A 19,069-nucleotide genomic window follows, 5' to 3' on the forward strand; every position below is an offset into this window, starting at 1 on the left:
CGTTAAGAGAGAGAAGCGGAGCAGCCACATACACATTGTTTCCAAGATAGGCCTATGGACAGCTTCTGCTTTAAATAGGATGTACAGCTGCCATTGTCCTGTTAGATCAAACCTAAGTATTATCAGGGACACGGTGGCTCAGTGGCTAAGATGCTGGGCTTGTCAGTCAGAAAGGTCAGCGGTTCGAATCCCTAGCTCCGCATAACAGAGTGAGTTCCCGTTACTTGTCCCAGCTTCTGCCAACCCAGCAGTTCGAAAGCACGTAAAAATGCAAGTAGAAAAATAAGAATCACCTTTGGTGGAAGGTAACAGTGTCCTGTGCGCCTTCGGCGTTTAGTCATGCCGGCCACATGACCATGGAAATGTCTTCGGACAGCGTTGGCTCTTCGGCTTTGAAATGGAGATGAGCACCGCCCTCTAAAGTCGGGAACGACAGGCACATATGTGCGAGGTGAACCTTTACTTTTAAACCAGCTTTTAAGGAGAGCCGAGGTGGCGCAGTGGTTAAATGCAGCACTGCAGTTCTGCAGTTCGGCTGTTCAAATCTCACCGGCTCAAGGTTGACTCAGCCTTCCATCCTTCCGAGGTGGGTAAAATGAGGACCCGGATTGTTGTTGGGAGCAATATGCTGACTCTGTAGACCGCTTAGAGAGGGCTGAAAGCCCTATGAAGCGGTATATAAGTCTAACTGCTATTGCTATAAGGGAGCCATTGTCTTCTAAACCAAGAAAAATATGCACCAGGAAAGCAGCAAAAGAAACAAACAAAACCTGGGCTATATTCTACCATCATTAACATCTCAATAATTTCAGCTCCTTTATGCAACCCCCCCCCCCCACACACACACCTCTGCCCTGTAAATCCCTGTGCACCTTTGGTGTTTAGCCAAGTGTTGTTGACTTGGCTGCGGTTATCCCGGAGCAGGTGACTAAATTACCCTGAAATCAGGCAGAAAATTCCCTCTCCTGGTCACTGAAGTGAATCTGTCCACTGGTCAAGTGGCAAAGCCAACTGCCGTCTGAGAGCCCTGAGAACTGCCACTTCCGATAAGTCAAGTCTTCAACGAGCGTGAAACGGTCTTCTTTCATGACGATTGCATTTATTATGTTTATTTCAGTTGATCTATTTAGCCAATGTGAAATGGTCAGCACCCTGGCCTTTGGATGCGTTCCATCTGTGGGAAACCATGCTAAAATATCAAAGGACCTGTCACTGCCGATTTATTCATCGTCCCAATGTAGGGTTGACCTACATAAGCGAGAACATATTCTTCGCGAGGGGGCGGCTGGTGTGGTTTGGAAGGCAGAGAATAAAGAGAGGAAAAACCGATTGGATTGGAAAGGGGCGGCCGGGGGGGGATATCTCAGCTAGAGTACACTGCGGCAAATGTTTTATTTCTTTCGTATTTATTCTTCTTTCTGCTATTACTAGAAGAACGGCCTGTAAGAACAGGAGTATTAAAGAGTAAAGTATTAAAGAAACCAAGGGTTTGCAAGAATCCCGATGCTGGGTATTGGCAATAAATCAGTATATCAGCACAAAGAAAGGAACAAGAAATATATACAAGCGTTGGATGATCTTGCGTTCCTCCCGCGAAAATCCCGAATTGTTATGCAGTTCGCCAGACGGAATTTTATTTCAGTCCTTGGCCAATGAAAGTACAGTCGATAAAACGGACCGCACAAAGCTATCCACTAATCGGAATGATTAGCAGCCATTCGTAAGCGAATAATGGAAGCAATAGAAATAAAGTTATCTTGAATATTTTTTCAAATAGTACAAATAAAAGCAGGGGTGGGCTGCTACGGTTTCGCCCAGGTTCGGGAGAACCCTTAAGCTAACATTTTGGCCGGTTTGGAGAACCTCCAAATCCCACCCCTGGCTGGCCCCGCCCACCCCGCCGCTCCCTCCCAGGACTCTCCACACGGCCCATTTGGAATGTGAGGCAAAATGGTCTTCCTGGAAGTTCCAGAAGGCCGGAAAAGAGGCCCAGAGGGCCTCTGAGCCCGGGGGAGGCAGTTTTCCCCTCGTGGAGGCTCAAAGAAAGCCCTGAAGTCTGGAGAAGGCAAAATACACACACAGACCGCTGCCGCCGTGGTGCAGGAGGTTGACTAGATGAAGCCCACTATGGCCACGCCCACCCAGCAACTGGGCAGAGAACCCGTTGCTGAAATTTTGAAGACCACCCCATGAATAAAAGCAATGAGAGTGTCCCCTGAAGTGTGATTGGGTTATTTTTAAAATAATATATATTTTAATATATATTATTTTAATATATTTAAATAAATATCAATAAATATTTATATTTATTTTGCAGTTCTGTGAGAGTGTATCAGCCATCAGTGTGTGTGTGTGTGTGTGTGTGTGTGTGTGTGTGTGTGTGTTAATTTTTATAGGAAATTTCTCCTTTGTAATAGTGACCAAATGGAAAGATAACAAATGAGATGTTTCTGGAAGAAGAAGGCCAAATGCAGGTCTGTTTCAGCCGAGTGGAGAAGAATCACTCTGATGGAAGATAATATTTGAAGCTCAGGGTTGAGATGTATATTAAATTTATATTCAATAAATAAAGGGATCCAGTGGCTAATACGCTAAGCTTGTCGATCAGAAAGATCGGAAGTTTGGCGGTTCGAATCCCTAGTGCCGCGTAACGGAGTGAGCTCCCATTACTTGTCCCAGCTTCTGCCAACCTAACAGTTCGAAAGCATGTAAAAATGCAAGTAGAAAAATAGGAACAACCTTTGGTGGGAAGGTAAAAGCGTTCCATGTGCCTTTGGCGTTGAGTCATGCTGGCCACATGACCATGGAGACGTCTTCGGACAGCGCTGGCTCTTTGGCTTTGAAACGGTGATGAGCACCGCCCCCTAGAGTCAGGAACGACTAGCACATATCTGTGAGGGGAACCTTTACCTTTAAATAAATAAATAAATAAATAGATGTGGGGTGCTCTATGAGCTTGGTGGTTTTCTGGCAGATGTTTCATTACCCAACTAGGTAACATCATCAGTGAAGAAAGGGAAGTGGTACTTGTGGAGAAAAGGAGGAGAGGAGGTCATTTGTGCTCTCTGAGTTTGGAGATTTTCTGGGAGGTGTTTCATTACCAAACTAGATAACACCATCAATGCTGGAAGAAAGGATGTTTGTAGAGTGGAGGAGGAGGAAGAGGACTGTGGGGTTCTTGATGCTTTCTGAGCTTGGTGGTTTTGTTGCCGATGCTTCATTTCTAAACTAGTTAACATCATCAGTGCTGTGATTACGTTTTGAAGAAATATCTTCAAAGAAAAACCAGAAAAATCCAGTGGCCTCTTGAAAAAAGCACCTTTGGGACAACCATGATCTGGATGTCTGAGAATCTCCATAGACATCATCAGTGCTAGCATTGTGCTAACATCTAGTATTGATGATGTTACCTAGTTTGGTAATGAAATGTCTGTAAGAAAACCACCAAGCTCAGAGAGCACCAAGGACCCCACAAGCACCTCTCTTAGATACAATCAGCTGGAGAAGTTGCTGTTGCTGGCAAATATGGGAACAGTGGTGGCAAAGAATTGGGAAATTATAATTAAGATGACAGAAGAAGCTATGTTAGTTCTTCTCTCTGTAACTTATAAACCGGTAGAAAACCTGCTATTTGGGCTAGCACATATGAAGAAGACTTCTCAGCCACCTGGGACAAATAGCTGCTGAAACAATCAGTTCTTGTTTTGTCAGAAATTGTTTGCTGTTCAGGGTGGATCAATGAACATGTATTCATTTATTCATATGAAAAATTCTATCCTGATTTTATTTCTTGAGCCCAGTGCATTGCTCAGGGCTGTTTATAGAACTTCTGAGATCAATGTACAGTTTAAAGAGTTTAAAAGGTGGAAGGGGGGACAAGTCCAAGGCTAAAATCACTTAGAAGAAACAATTACACACATACACATATACACACACAAACACACAATCTATACATATATATATAAAAGAAAATACCACCCACTCATCACAAAATCTCCAGAATTGTAAAGCCTATAAACTTGAAATTTGGCAAGTATGGTCCTCTTGGCTTCTAGGTGCTCACTAAGGAAGGATGTTTTGAAATGACCATCAGATCATTAGTATTTCGTATACAGTAATTAACACGCTCTGATGCTAAGGAGTTCTACTCCCCCTCCCCACCGGAAAAGAACTCTGTTCTAACTGCCAATTGCCTCCCATTCCGTTACCTCAGTTCAAATCGGCAGACGTTCCACTCCTTCACTCAGAAGCAGTCTGGGGCTCCTTACAGTACTAAACGGATCTAAGGCATTTTGGAGTTTTCTCTGCTTAAAATAACCATAACTTAATCCAGCCTGGATATAAAACAGGTCTCACCATAAGCAGGTTTACTTTTACAATGATCATTGCATTAAGAAGAAAATTCCACACCTGTCTGAGTCCCTCCCTCCCTTCCTCCTTCCCTCCCTCCTTCCCTCCCCTTCCTCCCTCCCTCCCTCCAATTCAACTTCCCTATAAGTACCCCAACACTCTTCTTAACTATTCCTAAGTTTCACACTGCTCTTTTCCAAATTCAGAACACATATATTTTCAGCTCAGCTCCAAAGACTTTCAGAGTAGCTGGGACAATAGTGGGATAAATCTGATGAAATTGCAATCCAGGTATTTGAAATCAAAAGCATGATTTGAGATTGAAATATAGGATTGGGTTTGCAAGAACAATTACCCATTATTATTATTTCGTTCTTTATTGATCAAGAGATAAGAGCCTTGTAAATGTTTGTGTTTATTCCCCCCCCACCCAAGTTCTGCTTCAGCTAAATTAAATATCTTTCCATTGACAGAGAGGTCAATCAATGTGAATGTAGCACTGATCATTTGTCGTTTTAATTATTTCACCTTGTGCAACTTATTGCTAGCATTGTTAGAAAGGTGTTGCTGTGGCATTTCGTTTTAAAGATCCGTTTGCTCACAATGGCTTGCAATATTTGAGATACAATATTTTAGATAACTTGTATTATTTCATTTTTTTTAATCCAAAGCTGGTGGAGACAACTTTGGGTGGTGGGAATTGGATCTAAACAGGCAGGAAAATGGATATTGGGCGCCTCCATATCGATGGCAGAAGATATTAAGAGCATTATTTAGTAATTCTGTGCAGGCTTCAGCTCAGCCATTATTCCTTAAGTAGAATATTCCCATTTCATTCTGTATCAATGCTTTTAACAATGTTTTTCTTTACAGACATAAGGACTTTGTTTTTCCCTGATGAAAGCCACGTAAAGTTTGCAGAGCTCAAGACTCTTCAAATACAAGGTGTTTACTCCTCCTATTTGTCTCTTTTGTGTCTTTAACACATTTTTTTTTCTCTTCAGCAGAGGCTATTAACATGGGTTTAGGTATTCTTTCATCCACAAATTTCTCTCTCTCTCTCTCTCTCTCTCTCTCGCTTCTATCTCCTTGAGGGTGATTTTCTGAGGAATTGATTTGTGAGAGCTGCAGTGGCACAGTGGTTTGAATGCGGTATTGCAGGCTAGCTCTGCATTTCACTGCCAGCAGTTCGATCCTGACCAGTTTAAGGTTGACTCAGCCTTCCATCCTTCCGAAGTCGGTAAAATGAGGCCCCAGATTGTTGGGGGCAAATAGGCTGACTCTGTAAACCGCTTAGAGAGGGCTTTGAAGCACTCTGAAGCAGTATATAAGTCTAAGTGCTATAGCTACTGCCCTCTCTCTCCTCCCACTCCCTCCCTACCTAACTCACACCTACCTACCTACCATAATCTTTTAATTTCCTCCCGAGAAAAAGACAAAAAAAGCCATTTGAATCTCTGAGAAAGAGTAGAACCTGCTAATTGAAATAATAATAAAAAGGATAATTTTAAAAGGGGAGAGTGAAGAGCGTTCGTTTGGGATTCGGGGGCGATGTATTTTAAGCCTATTATTTTTGAAAATAAGTTTTCTGTTTAAAAGGCTATAAAAGTAAGTTGGTTACGAGAAGATGCTACTTCCCCCCCCCCCTCTCTCATCTTTGGATTCTGCTATTTTTTCCGCTATTTTTCTTTAAGCTTTGCATGAATAGTTAAATCTTTACAAACAGAAGCTAAAAGTAATTGAAACACCCGTGGAATGTTGCATTTTAATAAGCTTCATCATAAATGTCCCCACTTTTTAGAGAATGGTCAAGCTATTGTATGCAGGCAGCTTTATGTCTTTCCCTGTAAAATCATCTCACCAGAAATTTTGCAGGCTCTCTGCTTTTTCACACTTTTATGCCATCTTTGGGGAAGACCTCAAGAGTGTGAAGACCATCAATCTATTCTCCGAATCCAAAAAGGCCTGGGATTAAAAGACAACCTACAGTAGTGGTACAAAATTGGGAAAATTGGGAAAAAGTGTATTCTCTAAAAGTACCTAATAGCAGAACTATTCTTTTTGGGAGTAGTACCATAAAATGATCATATTTTTCAGAGTATAAGACATACTTCCCCCACCCCCTAAAAGAAGGTGAAAATTTGGGTGCGTCTTATACACTGAATGTAGCCAGAAAATTGAGGCACGGAGGAGGCGATGGTCTGTGGCAATCCCTGCAGCCTGGAACAGCTGATTGGGGGTATTCCGGGAGGCCGATCCACCCGCCAATCAGCTGCTCACGCTGAATCAGGCTGCAATAATGTGCTGAAGTTGACCTGGCTGTTTGCTATTTGCTGCAAGGAGGTGTCAGAGTTTACAGCAGCAATCACATCCCGAAAGCACACACAAGAAACTGATTCAGCAGGATTCAATAACTTTTCTTTTTATATAATATAACACACGAAGTAAATATACGATACCAAAAGCAGGTTTTCCAACGTGGTAGTTCAGAGAAGTTTCACTTTCAGTTTTAGTTTCAGATATCAGCACAGCATGCAGCTTTAGTACAGAAGAAGCCACGCCCTGGCTCCTTGCTGACTCCTTCCTTGTTGCTCACACAGCAAATACTGTTTGCTTCCGAACAGCCCTCAACTCTCTCACATACTGACAGGATGCTAGCCAGATGAATACCATGGATGCTGGTAGGCAGAGGCAGAATTTTTTTTTTCTTATTTTCCTCCCCAAAAATTAAGGCGCGTCCTATACTCCGGAGCGTCTTATACTCTGAAAAATATGGTATATATCAATGGAAAGGTAATTTAATCAAGAATGTAATGCAATAACTTTTATGAAGGAATTTCTATTAGAATAGCAGTTATAAAGAAGAAAAGTGAAATGAGATATACAAAAATTATCACCATGTCAGTTAATACTTAGTTGAGTAACCTTTAGCATGAATTACGGCCTTACAGCGTCTTCCCATGGAGTGAACCAAGTCTTTTAGTTCTGCAGCTGTTCTAATGTGAAACCAAGATTGAATGATTGCGTCTATTAATTGGGTTTCATTGCTGGGTCGCTTTTGACTAACAAGTTTCTTTAGTCGGTGCCATAGATTTTAATTTTTTTCTGGGCTATTCCCAAGCCATTCCAGCAGTGGAATATGATTGTCTTGAAATTCCAAAAAAAAAAAAAAAAGTGGTGTTATTAGCCATCAAAATACACTTTTCCCAAAAGGTTTCCACAATTTTGGCCACTACTATAAAAAACAAGTCTTTAGAGTCCATTTCATTCACCCTGCTTTTCGTTGTCACTTGCACAGAGGAAACATATAACCGGTTAGTCATTGCAACAAATCTGGTGACTTTGTAAGTCACCAAGAAGTTTTCACCTGCTGGAGAGCATCAACAACCAATGCTTCCTTCCTAAATAATGTTCTTGTGGTTGGAAAAAATGAGACAACAATTTCTTTTCCGCTTGCCTTGAGATAAATCTCAGAGAACAGCAGATAATGGGAAGAAATACCCTCAATCACCCCCCAAAATAAATTACAGTCTGAACGTTTCAAGAAATACATCTTGTAGAGCTATTTAGAAGATGCCAAATAGGAATCTCTTTTACAGAAGAACTTTTTTTTTAAAAGCGGCAAGCGGATTTTGATGACTCTTTAAATTCAAAGCAGCCAGATATTTGATTTGCAGATGCCTAGGTTTAGTGGGATGCGATAGCTCAGTGGCTAAGATGCTGAGTTTGTCGATCAGAAAGGTCGGCGGTTCGAATCCCCAGTGCTGCGTAACAGAGTGAGCTCCTGTTACTTGTCCCAGCTTCTGCCAACCTAGCAGTTCGAAAGCATGTAAAAATGCAAGTAGAAAAAGAGGAACCACCTTTGGTGGGAAGGTAACAGCGTTCCGTGTACCTTCGGCTTTTAGTCGTGCTGGCCACATGACCACCGAGACTTCTTCGGACAGTGCTGGCTTTTTGACTTTGAAACGGAGATGAGCACCGCCCCCTAGTGTCAGGAACAACTAGCACATATGTGCAAGGGGAACCTTTATGTTTAGTAGGAGACCTGAGTAAAAATGTGTGAGATCTCCATCTTCATCCTAAAAGCTTGATCAAGGTAGCTTTTCTGTTTGCAAACCCTTTTAAACAGGGGGAGGGGATTACCTGTTTGTTTTCCCTGAAATCCGTTAATATAATCTCCGGTTTAATATATTGATATCCGTGGGCTAATTAAAAACGGTGAGTGCGTGCAGGCATTTATTCGTTCAAACAAAATGACTGCATAAACATTATTATAAACTGTTTACTCTCCCCACTGAAAGGAAAAGGAAGGGGTGGTTGGGACAATTTATGTTCACTAATACAATTTCTCATTAAAGCTGCTGCCAGGTAGATTTTTTTTTTAAAAAAACCTCTTGAAATAGTAAGTAAGTGGGAAATTAATTCAACAGTTTAATCTAGAGCTAATAACAGTTGCAAGCTCTGAAAGAGATTGCTTCAGCAGGGAGTTAATTAACAGCTTATTCCCTATTTGATAAAAGTAATCCACACTAATTCTAGTGTAATTTACCTCAATGTAATATAAAACCACAAGCTGCTTCTAATGCTGGTGGTAATTAGGCTTACATTATGGTCATGCTGACAATGGAAGAGGCATTATTATTATTAGTAATAGTAGTAGTAGCAATATCAGTGTTATTATTTGTATTATTTGTATTTAGTAGTGTTATTATTTACTCTTGCAACGTAGCTACCCTTAAAAATATTCTTTGACATTTTCTGAATAGATGTTCCACCAGGACTGATTTTGGAGATTGAAAATTCTTGAAAAATGGTGATGGGGCTTGCTTGTTTATTATTTGTTTGTTTGTTTATTGATTAGACTTATTTGCCATCTGTCTAGCCTGGAAGCGACACCGGGTAGCTTACAAAGATTAAAAGCCTATAAAAGATTAAACCATTTTTTTTTAAAAACTCCCTTTTTACAACCTTGTAATCCCTTAATTTGGGGTAGAGTCGAGGGAACTGAGCATTTACTGGCCGGATGCCCTTCCTGACGCCTAAATGGAGGTCACAGCAGATATTTTTTCTTTGCGCTCTGATATAGAATTTAAAAAAAACCTCATAATAACAGAAATAAGACTAGCACTGATGTTACCTAGCTGAAACGTCTGCAAGAAAACCACCAAGCTTGGAGAGCATCAAGGACTCCCTCATTTCAACCCTGAGTCAAAAATATTCTCCTTTATTGGTATAGTAATTATTGGCATTGACAAATTCACCTTCAGTCAATTGCAAAAGGCAGCTTTACTGGGAACAGCTTACATCTCGCAAAGATACTTCTAACGCCATCAAGCATCCGCATCTTCCTGTTATATTTAAATATTTCCTCCCCTGATTAAAAAAAAGGGAGAAAGCTTTTTATGATCCAGATTCTAGATATTTCATCTTCATATCATTGAAAGGGCATTTGACAGTTAGCATTCTAACACAATAACTAAACGTGTCAATTACATGATATTGTTTGTCATGTGCATCTATTGTAACCCAAGAAGAGTTCAGTTTTATAATTTTTCCAGCGACCCAGAATATGTGAGCAAATAAACCATGACAAATGAAATTGTCCATATTCAGGCGGTCCTTGACTTACGACCACAATGGAGCCCAAAATATCTGTTGTTAAGTGAGACATTTGTTAAGGGAGCTTTGCCCCATTTTACGACCTCTCGCCATAGTTGTTTAGGGAATTACTGCAGTTGATAAGTTAGAAACTTGGTCATTAAATGAATCTGGCTTCCCCATTAACTTTCCTTGTCAAAAAGTTGCAAAAAGTGATCCCATGACCTTGGGACACAGCAGTGGTCATAAGTATGAACCAGTTGCCAAGCATCTGAATTTTGATCACATGATCATGGGGATGCTACAAAGGTTGGAACTGTGAAAAATAATCATAAGTCACTTTTCTTAAAGATGTCGTAACTTTAAATGGTGACTAAAGTAACTGTTGTAAGTTGAGGACAATCTGTATTCTCTATCTTCCTTTCCTCCTCCTCTTCCTTCTCCTCCTCCTCTTCCTCTTCCAACTACAGAATGTCTTGATTAGTAACAGTCAAGGTTTTTCACTGCAAATAATCTTGTCTCCCCCCGTGAACACCTTTAAAAGTTTCTGACATCAGGCCTGCAAAGCAATCATCATCATCATCGTAAAATAAACAAATTTAAAAATAACCTGGGAACAATTTTTGTTCCCTCTCACATAGATTTTTCAAATGAAATAATTGGCTTTCTAACTTTTTTGAAAAACAAAATTGCATAGATTAAAAGAAACTGCTAATTGCTTTCAAATGCACCGGCTGAGAAGATGTCTTATAAATTAAACAATGGCTTTGATTGAGGCAGGGTTTGCCAAGCCGTTTGGGTCCCGGTTTGATGTCGAATTGCTTTTAACATTACGGAAAATAAAGGAGGTGAAATTTCCAAAGAGCTGAATCTCCTAACCTGTTTCCAATAGAAGTGCCATGTGATGAATGTACTTTCTCGTATTTGGAAAGTGGGGTGCAGTACAGCCGAACCAAAATAAACCTCTTCATTCCTACAGGTAGTTGTAGGACTTGCAACCGTTTGCAGTTACTGAAAAAAAAAATGACTTACAGTCGGTCCTCTTACTTAATCACCATTGCACCATCGCACAGCCCTGGGATTGGGTGTTCTGACCTAGGCTTCCTTAAAAACCAAGTCTTGGTCCTGGCAAAACCTCTTTTATTTACATGACTGTGAATTCCTTTCATTCCCAGTCAGCAAGGCTTGGCAAACAGTCTTTCAGAGGAATATTTATCAACACGAACCTTATCTCGCTCAGAGAGCTGGGCAAGGCAACACTTGGCACTGAGTCTCTTATAGTCACAAACAGAACTTTCCTCTTTCGAAATGACCGAAATAACGAATTGATTCCTGCAAAAGCCCACTCCCCGTTCGTTCCTCTTTTGTTTCCTCTGGGAGGGGCCATTCACCTTCCACCTGTAACTTTAAGAGCCGAGGTGGCGCAGTGGTTAAATGCAGCACTGCAGGCTACTTCAGCTGACTGCAGTTCTGCAGTTTGGCTGTTCAAATCTCACTGACTCAGGGTTGACTCAGCCTTCCATCCTTCCGAGGTGGGTGAAATGAGGACCCAGATTGTTGTTGGGGGCAATATTCTGACTCTGTAAACCGCTTAGAGAGGGCTGAAAGCCCTATAAAGCGGTATATAAGTCTAACTGCTATTGCTATTTACTCCCAAGCCGACACTGTTTTCTTAGTTGTTCTTGTCTTCTGGCAGCTCTGCACATGCGTACTCTGGGAACAGGCTCCAGCTGTTCTTCTGCCTCACTGCTGTCTAACTGCCTCTCTGCCTCCGACACAGAGCCCTCATCTGAGCTTTCCTCATCCCCCCAGGACTGACCCATGTTCCTCCCCAACCTCCTCACTGTCCGACTCTGCTGCCAGCTCTGCTGGCTGCCAGCAGGCAACAACATTGGGTGCTTGGCAACTCCAATCTATTTATGACAGTTTCACTGTCCCACAAACATGTGATCCCCATTGGTGAGCTTCCCAGCTGGCTCCCCTCCAATAAAAGTCAATGGTGGGACCCAGATTCCCTTCAACACCTTTCAATCACTTTAGAATTTACAATTGCCTTCAACAACCCTGTCATAAAATCAGGTGCTGCTCGCTTAACAACCACCTTAATTAGCGATGGACAATATGATAAGTCAAGGATTACCTGCATTTGTTTCATCGGATGGAGATGAGGTAGATTCTCCTTTTTCGGCAAGTTTCCATAACTTTATCTCTTGGACAATATGTCCCTATTGCAATGATAAGAGCCACGTTGGCACAGTGGTTAGAGTGCAGTATTTGCAGGTTACTTTTGCCAGCTGACTGCAATTTGGCAGTTCGAATCTCACTAGGTTCAAGGTTGACTTCCATCCTTCCAAGGTGGGTCAAATGAGGACCCAGATTGTTTGGGGGCCATAGGAGCCGAGGTGGCGCAGTGGTTAGGGTGCAGTACTGAAGGCCACTACAGCTGACTGCTATCTGCAGTTCAGCGGTTCTAATCTCACTGGCTCAAGGTTAACTCAGCCTTCCATCCTTCCGAGGTAGGTGAAATGAGGACCCAGACTGTGGGGGCGATATGCTGACTCTGTAAACCGCTTAGAGAAGGCTGAGAACCTTATGAAGCGATATATGTCTAACTGCTATTGCTATTGCTATAGGCTGGCTCTGTAGAGAGGGCTGCAAAACACTATAAAGCGGTATATAAGTCTATTGCTATTACTAAGTGCTATTGCTATGTCCTAGACCAGGGGTCTCAAACTCAAGGCCCGCCCGGTGGTGGTTCTTAGATCTGGCCCACTGGACCGCCCTGGCCCACTGGACCGCCCTGGAAACCACGAAAGACCAGCCTACGGTCAGCGAAAATGGAGCATGCGACCCTCCCGAGCTCTGTTGTCGCTGGCAGATGGTTGCAAGAGGTTGTGGCAGCTGAAAGGGGAGCTTGGGAACTCATTTTCGCTGGTAGAGCATTCGGGCCACCAGAGGTGCCCCGACATGAGCGATGTCTAGCTGGCCACACACATCCTGGCCATGCCCCCCTGTTCTGACCCCCCTCGTCCCACACCAACACACACTCCGAGCCAAAGATAAGTTACGGCATTTAATTAACAGACAGACAGGTCCTTGGCAACAAACCGGCACAGACAAGCTTGGGCAGCAATCCAGCACAGATAAGCCGTGGCAGCAATCCAGCCTGCCAAGCTCACAATAATGTTCTCCGACATTAGTTCCTGCATTGACTTCTGCAAAAGGGGTGTGTGCACAAGCATTCCTTTTATAGTCTGGAGAGGAGCCTAATTACTACCAGCTGAGTGCAATTACCTCCTGTAATTGTGTAATTGTTCCTTACGCCTATTAGCTCTCTGGTGCCGGGCATCTAGGAACAACTCCCTTGGCTCCTCCCCACTGCTGACATCCGGATCACACTCCCTTGTCTCCTCCCCACTGGTCCAAGGCTCAGGCGCCTCCTGGTGTCCAACCAGCCTCTCTGCGCCCTGCTCGGAGTCAGAATCCTGTCCAGGGTCCTCCACATCCTCCAAAGCCGACTCATAGGGCCCTTCGCTGTCGGAATCTGGTGGGAGCTCCAACGGCTCCTGCTGGGCCACAACACCCCCTTGAGATCAAACACAACCCTGACGCGGCCCTCTATGAAACTGAGTTTGACACCCCTGTCCTATACTGTATCTAATGAAGGCAGGTAGAATTGTACGTAAAGATGACCTTACGATCATCCTTAGAAAAAAGGGTTTTTACAGACTACGGTATACGTTGTGCTTTTGTTACTAATAGGAACAGAAAAGGGGTCCCCTAAAATAATTACTACATCTAGATCGGGTGGGGGAAAGGGGGGCGGAGATCACATTTCATTCCTGAAAGCTCTGATTGCAACGTGGTTTGGCCCAAAAGTTCTTCAAAGGTTGTTAACATTTTGTAGCGTTTAACTTGGTAGCGGGGAGAGAAATAATTAAAGACATGACTGCAGGCAAACCATACGAACTATATTTAATTTTAATTAAACGTAAATCAAATTTAATGTTTTGCCTTGTTCTCTCCCATTCCTTTTGAGAGTGTAGCCCACAGTGCACCATTTAAAGATAGTGTACCCAATCCGGGCTAATGGATATTAAATAAGAGGTGGCCATTTGCAAAAGAATACAATTAAAATTTAAAACAGCCCCATATGGGTTTTGGTCAAATACAGCCAGTCGTATGTAGAGGCATAACATATTTCAAGATTATATATTAAGAGCCATCATCAGAGTTTGATTAGCAGACGCTCTCAAGGTAACGGAAAAAGAAAGGCAAACTGCATTTCCTCCTTATCATCCAGTTGAAATTGGCGATCAATATTTGCAGAGATTGTTCAGTAGACTAAATACAGGCATACCAGTCCGAGGAGTATTTGAATTAATTCCATTTGAAGTCTGCCCCTTTCCCTCGTTGAGGTCTCAGAATTGCTTATATGACCTTTGCAAATAATCTCACATCTGCACGCATTCCTAATCAATGGTGAAGTTGACTTCTTTGTCATCTGTCTGCTGGGTAATTATTTATATATACTCTGTGTGTGTGTGTGTGCGTGTGTGTGTGTGTGTGTGTGTGTGTAGATAGATAGAGAGAAAGATAGATGATTGATAGATAGATACATAGGTAGGTAGGTAGATTGATAGATACCATAGGTAGATATTGAGATAGATAGATAAATAGATAGATAGATAGATAGATAGATAGATAGATAGATAGATAGATAGATAGATGATAGATATGTAGACAGACGATAGATAGATAGATAGATAGATAGATAGATAGATAGATAGAGATAGATAGGTAGATAGATAGATAGATAGATAGATAGATAGATAGATAGATAGATAGACAGACAGACAGACAGATAGATAGATGATTGATAGATACATAGGTATGTAGATAGATAGATACTGTAGTTAGATATTGAGATAGATAGATAGATTGATAGATGAGAGAGAGAGAGAGAGTTTTAAATAGATCATAGAGATAGATGATGGAGATGAAGATATAGATAGAAATAGCTCACTCAGCAGACTTGAGTATGTGTAAATACATACACACATACCTATACAGAGAGACTCTGTGTGTCTCTGTGTGTGTGTGTGTGTGTGTGTGTGTGTGTGTGTGTGTGTGTGTGTGTGTGTGTGTTAAGGGTTCTGTAGCATCAAGATGGTGCATTCCTTAAAATTTGCACCACCAGGTGCAAGGCAGATGTGCAAAGGGAATCCAGATAGTGTGTTTATACTGCAAATGATTGCATTGCTTCCTCTCCCTTTTATGCATGATGAGCATAATCCATGTTTTCAAATAATGAGCTAAAGTAATGAATCAACGTGTCCTCCTTTCAGACTTCCTCTAAGATTTTATTTACGTTCTCTCTCTCTCTCTCTCTCTCTCTCTCTCTCTCTCTCTCTCTCTCTCTCTCTCTCTCTCTCTCACACACACACACACACACACACACACACACACACACTGACTCTAAATGGACACATGTTTTTCTTTTTTTTTTCACGTCCCTTAAACAGCTTGGGCTTCCTTACTCATAGGAAATCTTTTGGGTAACTTTACGTACAAGATTGTACTTGCTGTGATTTTTCACCCTGATTCTGGATTTTAAACAAGCATGCAAAATTCTGAAAGCCTTGAAGAAAATGACTTGCAACTGGTCCTTGCTTTTAAAACTATTGCTGCATCACTAAATCACACAATCAAAATATAGGAGTTTGGCCATTGCCTGTATTTACGACAGCGTTTGGGGTCATGCGATCCCTATTTGTGACTTTCCTAGGGGGCTGCTGTGGCCTGCCAGCTGCCAGTAGAGCTGGTAGCAGATTCAGACAGTGAGGAGGTTAGGGAGGAACCTGGGCCAGTCCTGGATTCTGGGGAAGGCTCTGATGAGGGCTCTGTGTCAGAGACAGAGAGGGGGCCAGAGCCATATGCCAATTATCAGCTGCCTTCGGAGTCAGACAGCAGTGAGGCAGACGAACAGCTGGAGACTGTTCCCAGTGTGCGCAGAGTTGCCAGACGAAGGGAACAGCTAAAGAACAGGGGTCGACTTGGGAGTAAGGCCACAGGTGGACGATGAATGGCCCCACCCAGAGGAAATAAAAGAGGAGTGAAAAGGGAGTGGAGTTTGCAGGAGACAATTAGTTCGATTAATTGGTTTGTGACTCTCCAAGGCTCCTTGCCAAGTTCTGCAGAGATCGGCCTGTCAGCTCTCCAAGCCAGATAAGGTCTGTGACTGTAAATCCTCCCTTGAAAGACTTTGCTGGCTGTGAATGAGCAGAATTCAGAGTCAATTAATAAAAGGTTTTTTTGTTGGGACCAGGAGTTTGCTTTACATTCTTGGGAAGCCTCGATCAGAACAGGGGCTTCCAATAAATAAAGTCATTTGGGGAAGCTGGATTCGTTTAATCACCATGGCAAAAAAAAAAAAAAATGGGCAGGGCTGACTTAATGACTGCATGACTTAGCACCAGAAGACAGAAGTTCCAATCTCATTTGTGGTCACAAGTCAAGAATTTCCTGTAAAGGGACAACAGGGTCTTTTAACATTGCTCTGAACCTGTTAGGCAGACAGTGTAATAAAATCAAAGAAAGCTATAATCTTTTCAACTTTCTTCGGAATAAATGGTATCTTTTTTTTTTTTTAAGTCATCCAGTTTATTCCCAAGTAAGTTGCAAGATCGTAGCTATGTTTGATTTGATATGATTTTGACTTTTTTTTGTTTTGTAAATAAAATTCAAACTCTCATCGAGCCAATAAAAAGATAATTGCATTATCCTGATTCAGGGCTTTTAACTTCTATACTTAGAGGAACTTGCTTAGAGCAGCAGCCCTGAATGTCAAAAGAGATTTTGCTTAAGGAGCGAGGCCTCTTTTGCCTTCTCCCAAGCCGGCCTCTGAAGAGAAATACATAAAATATGAGCAGAAAAGCAAAAGAAGACCCAGAAGGAGAAAAAGTAATTGCTTTTTTAAAAAAAAGATTAAAATGCTTTAAAAAAATATATCTCCTCTCTCTCTCCCCTCTCCTCTCCTTCCTCTCTCTCCTCTCCTTCCTTCCTCTGCTCTGCTCTCCTCCCTTCTCCCTCTCCCATCTCCTTCCTTCCTCTGCTCTCCTCTCTTCTCCTTCCTTCTGCCTCTCCTCCCTCCCTCTGCTCTCCTCTCTCTTCCTCTCCTCTCTCTCCTCTCCTCTCCTCTCCTTCCTCTCTCCTCTCCTCTCCTTCCTCTCTCCTCTCCTTCCTTCCTCTGCTCTGCTCTCCTCCCTTCTCCCTCTCCCCTCTCTCTCCCCTCTCCTCCCTCTCCTCTCCTTCCTTCTCCCTCTCCCATCTCGGCTAGAGCCGAGGTGGCGCAGTGGTTAAATGCAGCACTGCAGGCTACTGCTAGATCAGCAGTTCAGCGGTTCAAATCTCACCGGCTCAGGGTTGACTCAGCCTTCCATCCTTCCAAGGTGGGTAAAATGAGGACCCAGATTGTTGGGGGCAATATGCTGACTCTCTGTAAACCGCTTAGAGAGGGCTGAAAGCCCTATGAAGCGGTATATAAGTCTACTGCTATTGCTATTGCTATCTCCTTCCTTCCTCTGCTCTCTTCTGTTCTCCTTCCTTCTGCTTCTCCTCCCTCTGCTCTCCTCTCTCTTCCTCTCCTCTGTCTCCTCTCCTCTCCTTCCTCTGCTCTGCTCTCCTCCCTTCTCCCTCTCCTCTCTCTCCCTCCCCTCTCCTCTCTCTCCTCTCCTTCCTTCTCCCTCTCCCATCTCCTTCCTTCCTCTACTGTCCTCTGTTCTCCTCCCTTCTTCCTCTCCTCTCTCTCCTCTCCTCTCCTTCCTTCTCCCTCTCCTATCTCCTTCCTTCCTCTGCTCTCCTCTGTTCTCCTTCCTTCTGCCTCTCCTCCCTCCCTCCCTCCCTCTCCTCTCCTCTCTCTTTCCTCTCTCCTCCTCTCTCCTTCCTCTTTCCCCCTCCCTCTCCTCCCCTCCCTCTCCTCTGTCTGGAGGAAACACCAATAGAAGGATACTGATGGAATGAAATGTTAACAATGCAGGAAAAATGTTTCTTGGGCATTTGCCCCAAAGGCTTAGTGGGGGTTTTGTAGGGTCAGGCTAAGACAGAAACTTCCAGGACTAAACCCCAAACCAACACTTTGTTGTTGGTATTCGGTTGCTAAATCATGTCCAGTTTTTCACAATCCCATGCACCATAATGCCAGCCCACCCTTGTCTCTCGGAGTTTGCCAAAATTCATGTTCATTACGATGGCTGATCATTTCATCTTCTGCTGTCCCCTTCTCCTTGTGCCTTTAATACAGGTAGTCCCCAAATTACAACAGTTCTTTTAGTGACTGTTCAAAGTTACACTTCGAAGGCATTGCTCAAAGGCACTGAAAAATTGACTGATCATTTTTCACACTTACAAGAATTGATTGTCACTTGGCAATTGACTCATATTTATGACAGTTGCAACATCTCGGGGGTCATGTGATCATCTTTTGGCAAAGAAGTCAATGAGGAAACCAGATTCACTTAACAAACGCGTTACTAACTCAACAACTGCAGTGATTCACTTAACAACTGTGGCAAGAAAGGTCATAAAATGGGGCAAAATTCACTTGACATGTATCTCACTTAGCAACATATATTTTGGGATCAATTGTGGTCGTAAGTCGAGGACTACTTGTAAAGTTGACACAGTGAATCCAACGGCATCCAGTATTTTATTTGCTCACACCTAATAGACAGAATCTTGCCAGACTAAAGTTAGAAAGCTTGTAACTTCATAGATACATCCTTAGAGATTCTCGGGGGTGGCTACCCTGAATCTTTCCCTCTCTTCCTATCCACTTCAGGCCACCATAGTCTCTTGTCTTGCCTCCCCACCCCACCTCTGCCCTTGGAAGTTGTGGTACTACTTCCATCTTTCTCCAGGTTAACAGAAATCCTGTGGCATGTAGCTTGCAGCTTCCAATTTTGCAGGCAAGATTGGTTGCCCTACCACTTTCCTCATCTTCAGGGATGTACCCTTTGATCCCTCAAGAACAACAGGAACACAACCTTTCCTGACAACATTTGGCACTTAACTAAAGAAGAAGGTTTCCTTGTCAGTTGCATCTGACTCTAGGGCACTGCGC

The 19,069-nt window shown here is 42.8% G+C and overlaps 1 protein-coding gene across 2 annotated transcripts in view; it reads left to right on the plus strand.

Moving 5' to 3' along the window:
- The window catches only part of DACH2 (dachshund family transcription factor 2), a 321,366-nt gene that overhangs the window by 182,213 nt on the left and 120,084 nt on the right, over nt 1–19,069 (plus strand). The window contains exon 3 of one of the 2 annotated variants that reach the window (XM_087727336.1): nt 5,224–5,295. The exons of the other annotated variant lie outside the window; for it this stretch is intronic. Coding sequence (XP_087583462.1) covers nt 5,224–5,295 — 72 coding nt within the window. The remainder of the gene's footprint in view (nt 1–5,223; nt 5,296–19,069) is intronic. 2 annotated transcript variants of the gene reach the window in all.

The sequence above is a fragment of the Thamnophis sirtalis genome, unplaced genomic scaffold, assembly GCF_051295495.1.
Source record: "Thamnophis sirtalis isolate CommonGarterSnake01/CBP01778 unplaced genomic scaffold, rThaSir2_p1.2 scaffold_13, whole genome shotgun sequence".
In the NCBI taxonomy this organism is placed as follows: Eukaryota; Metazoa; Chordata; class Lepidosauria; order Squamata; family Natricidae; genus Thamnophis; species Thamnophis sirtalis.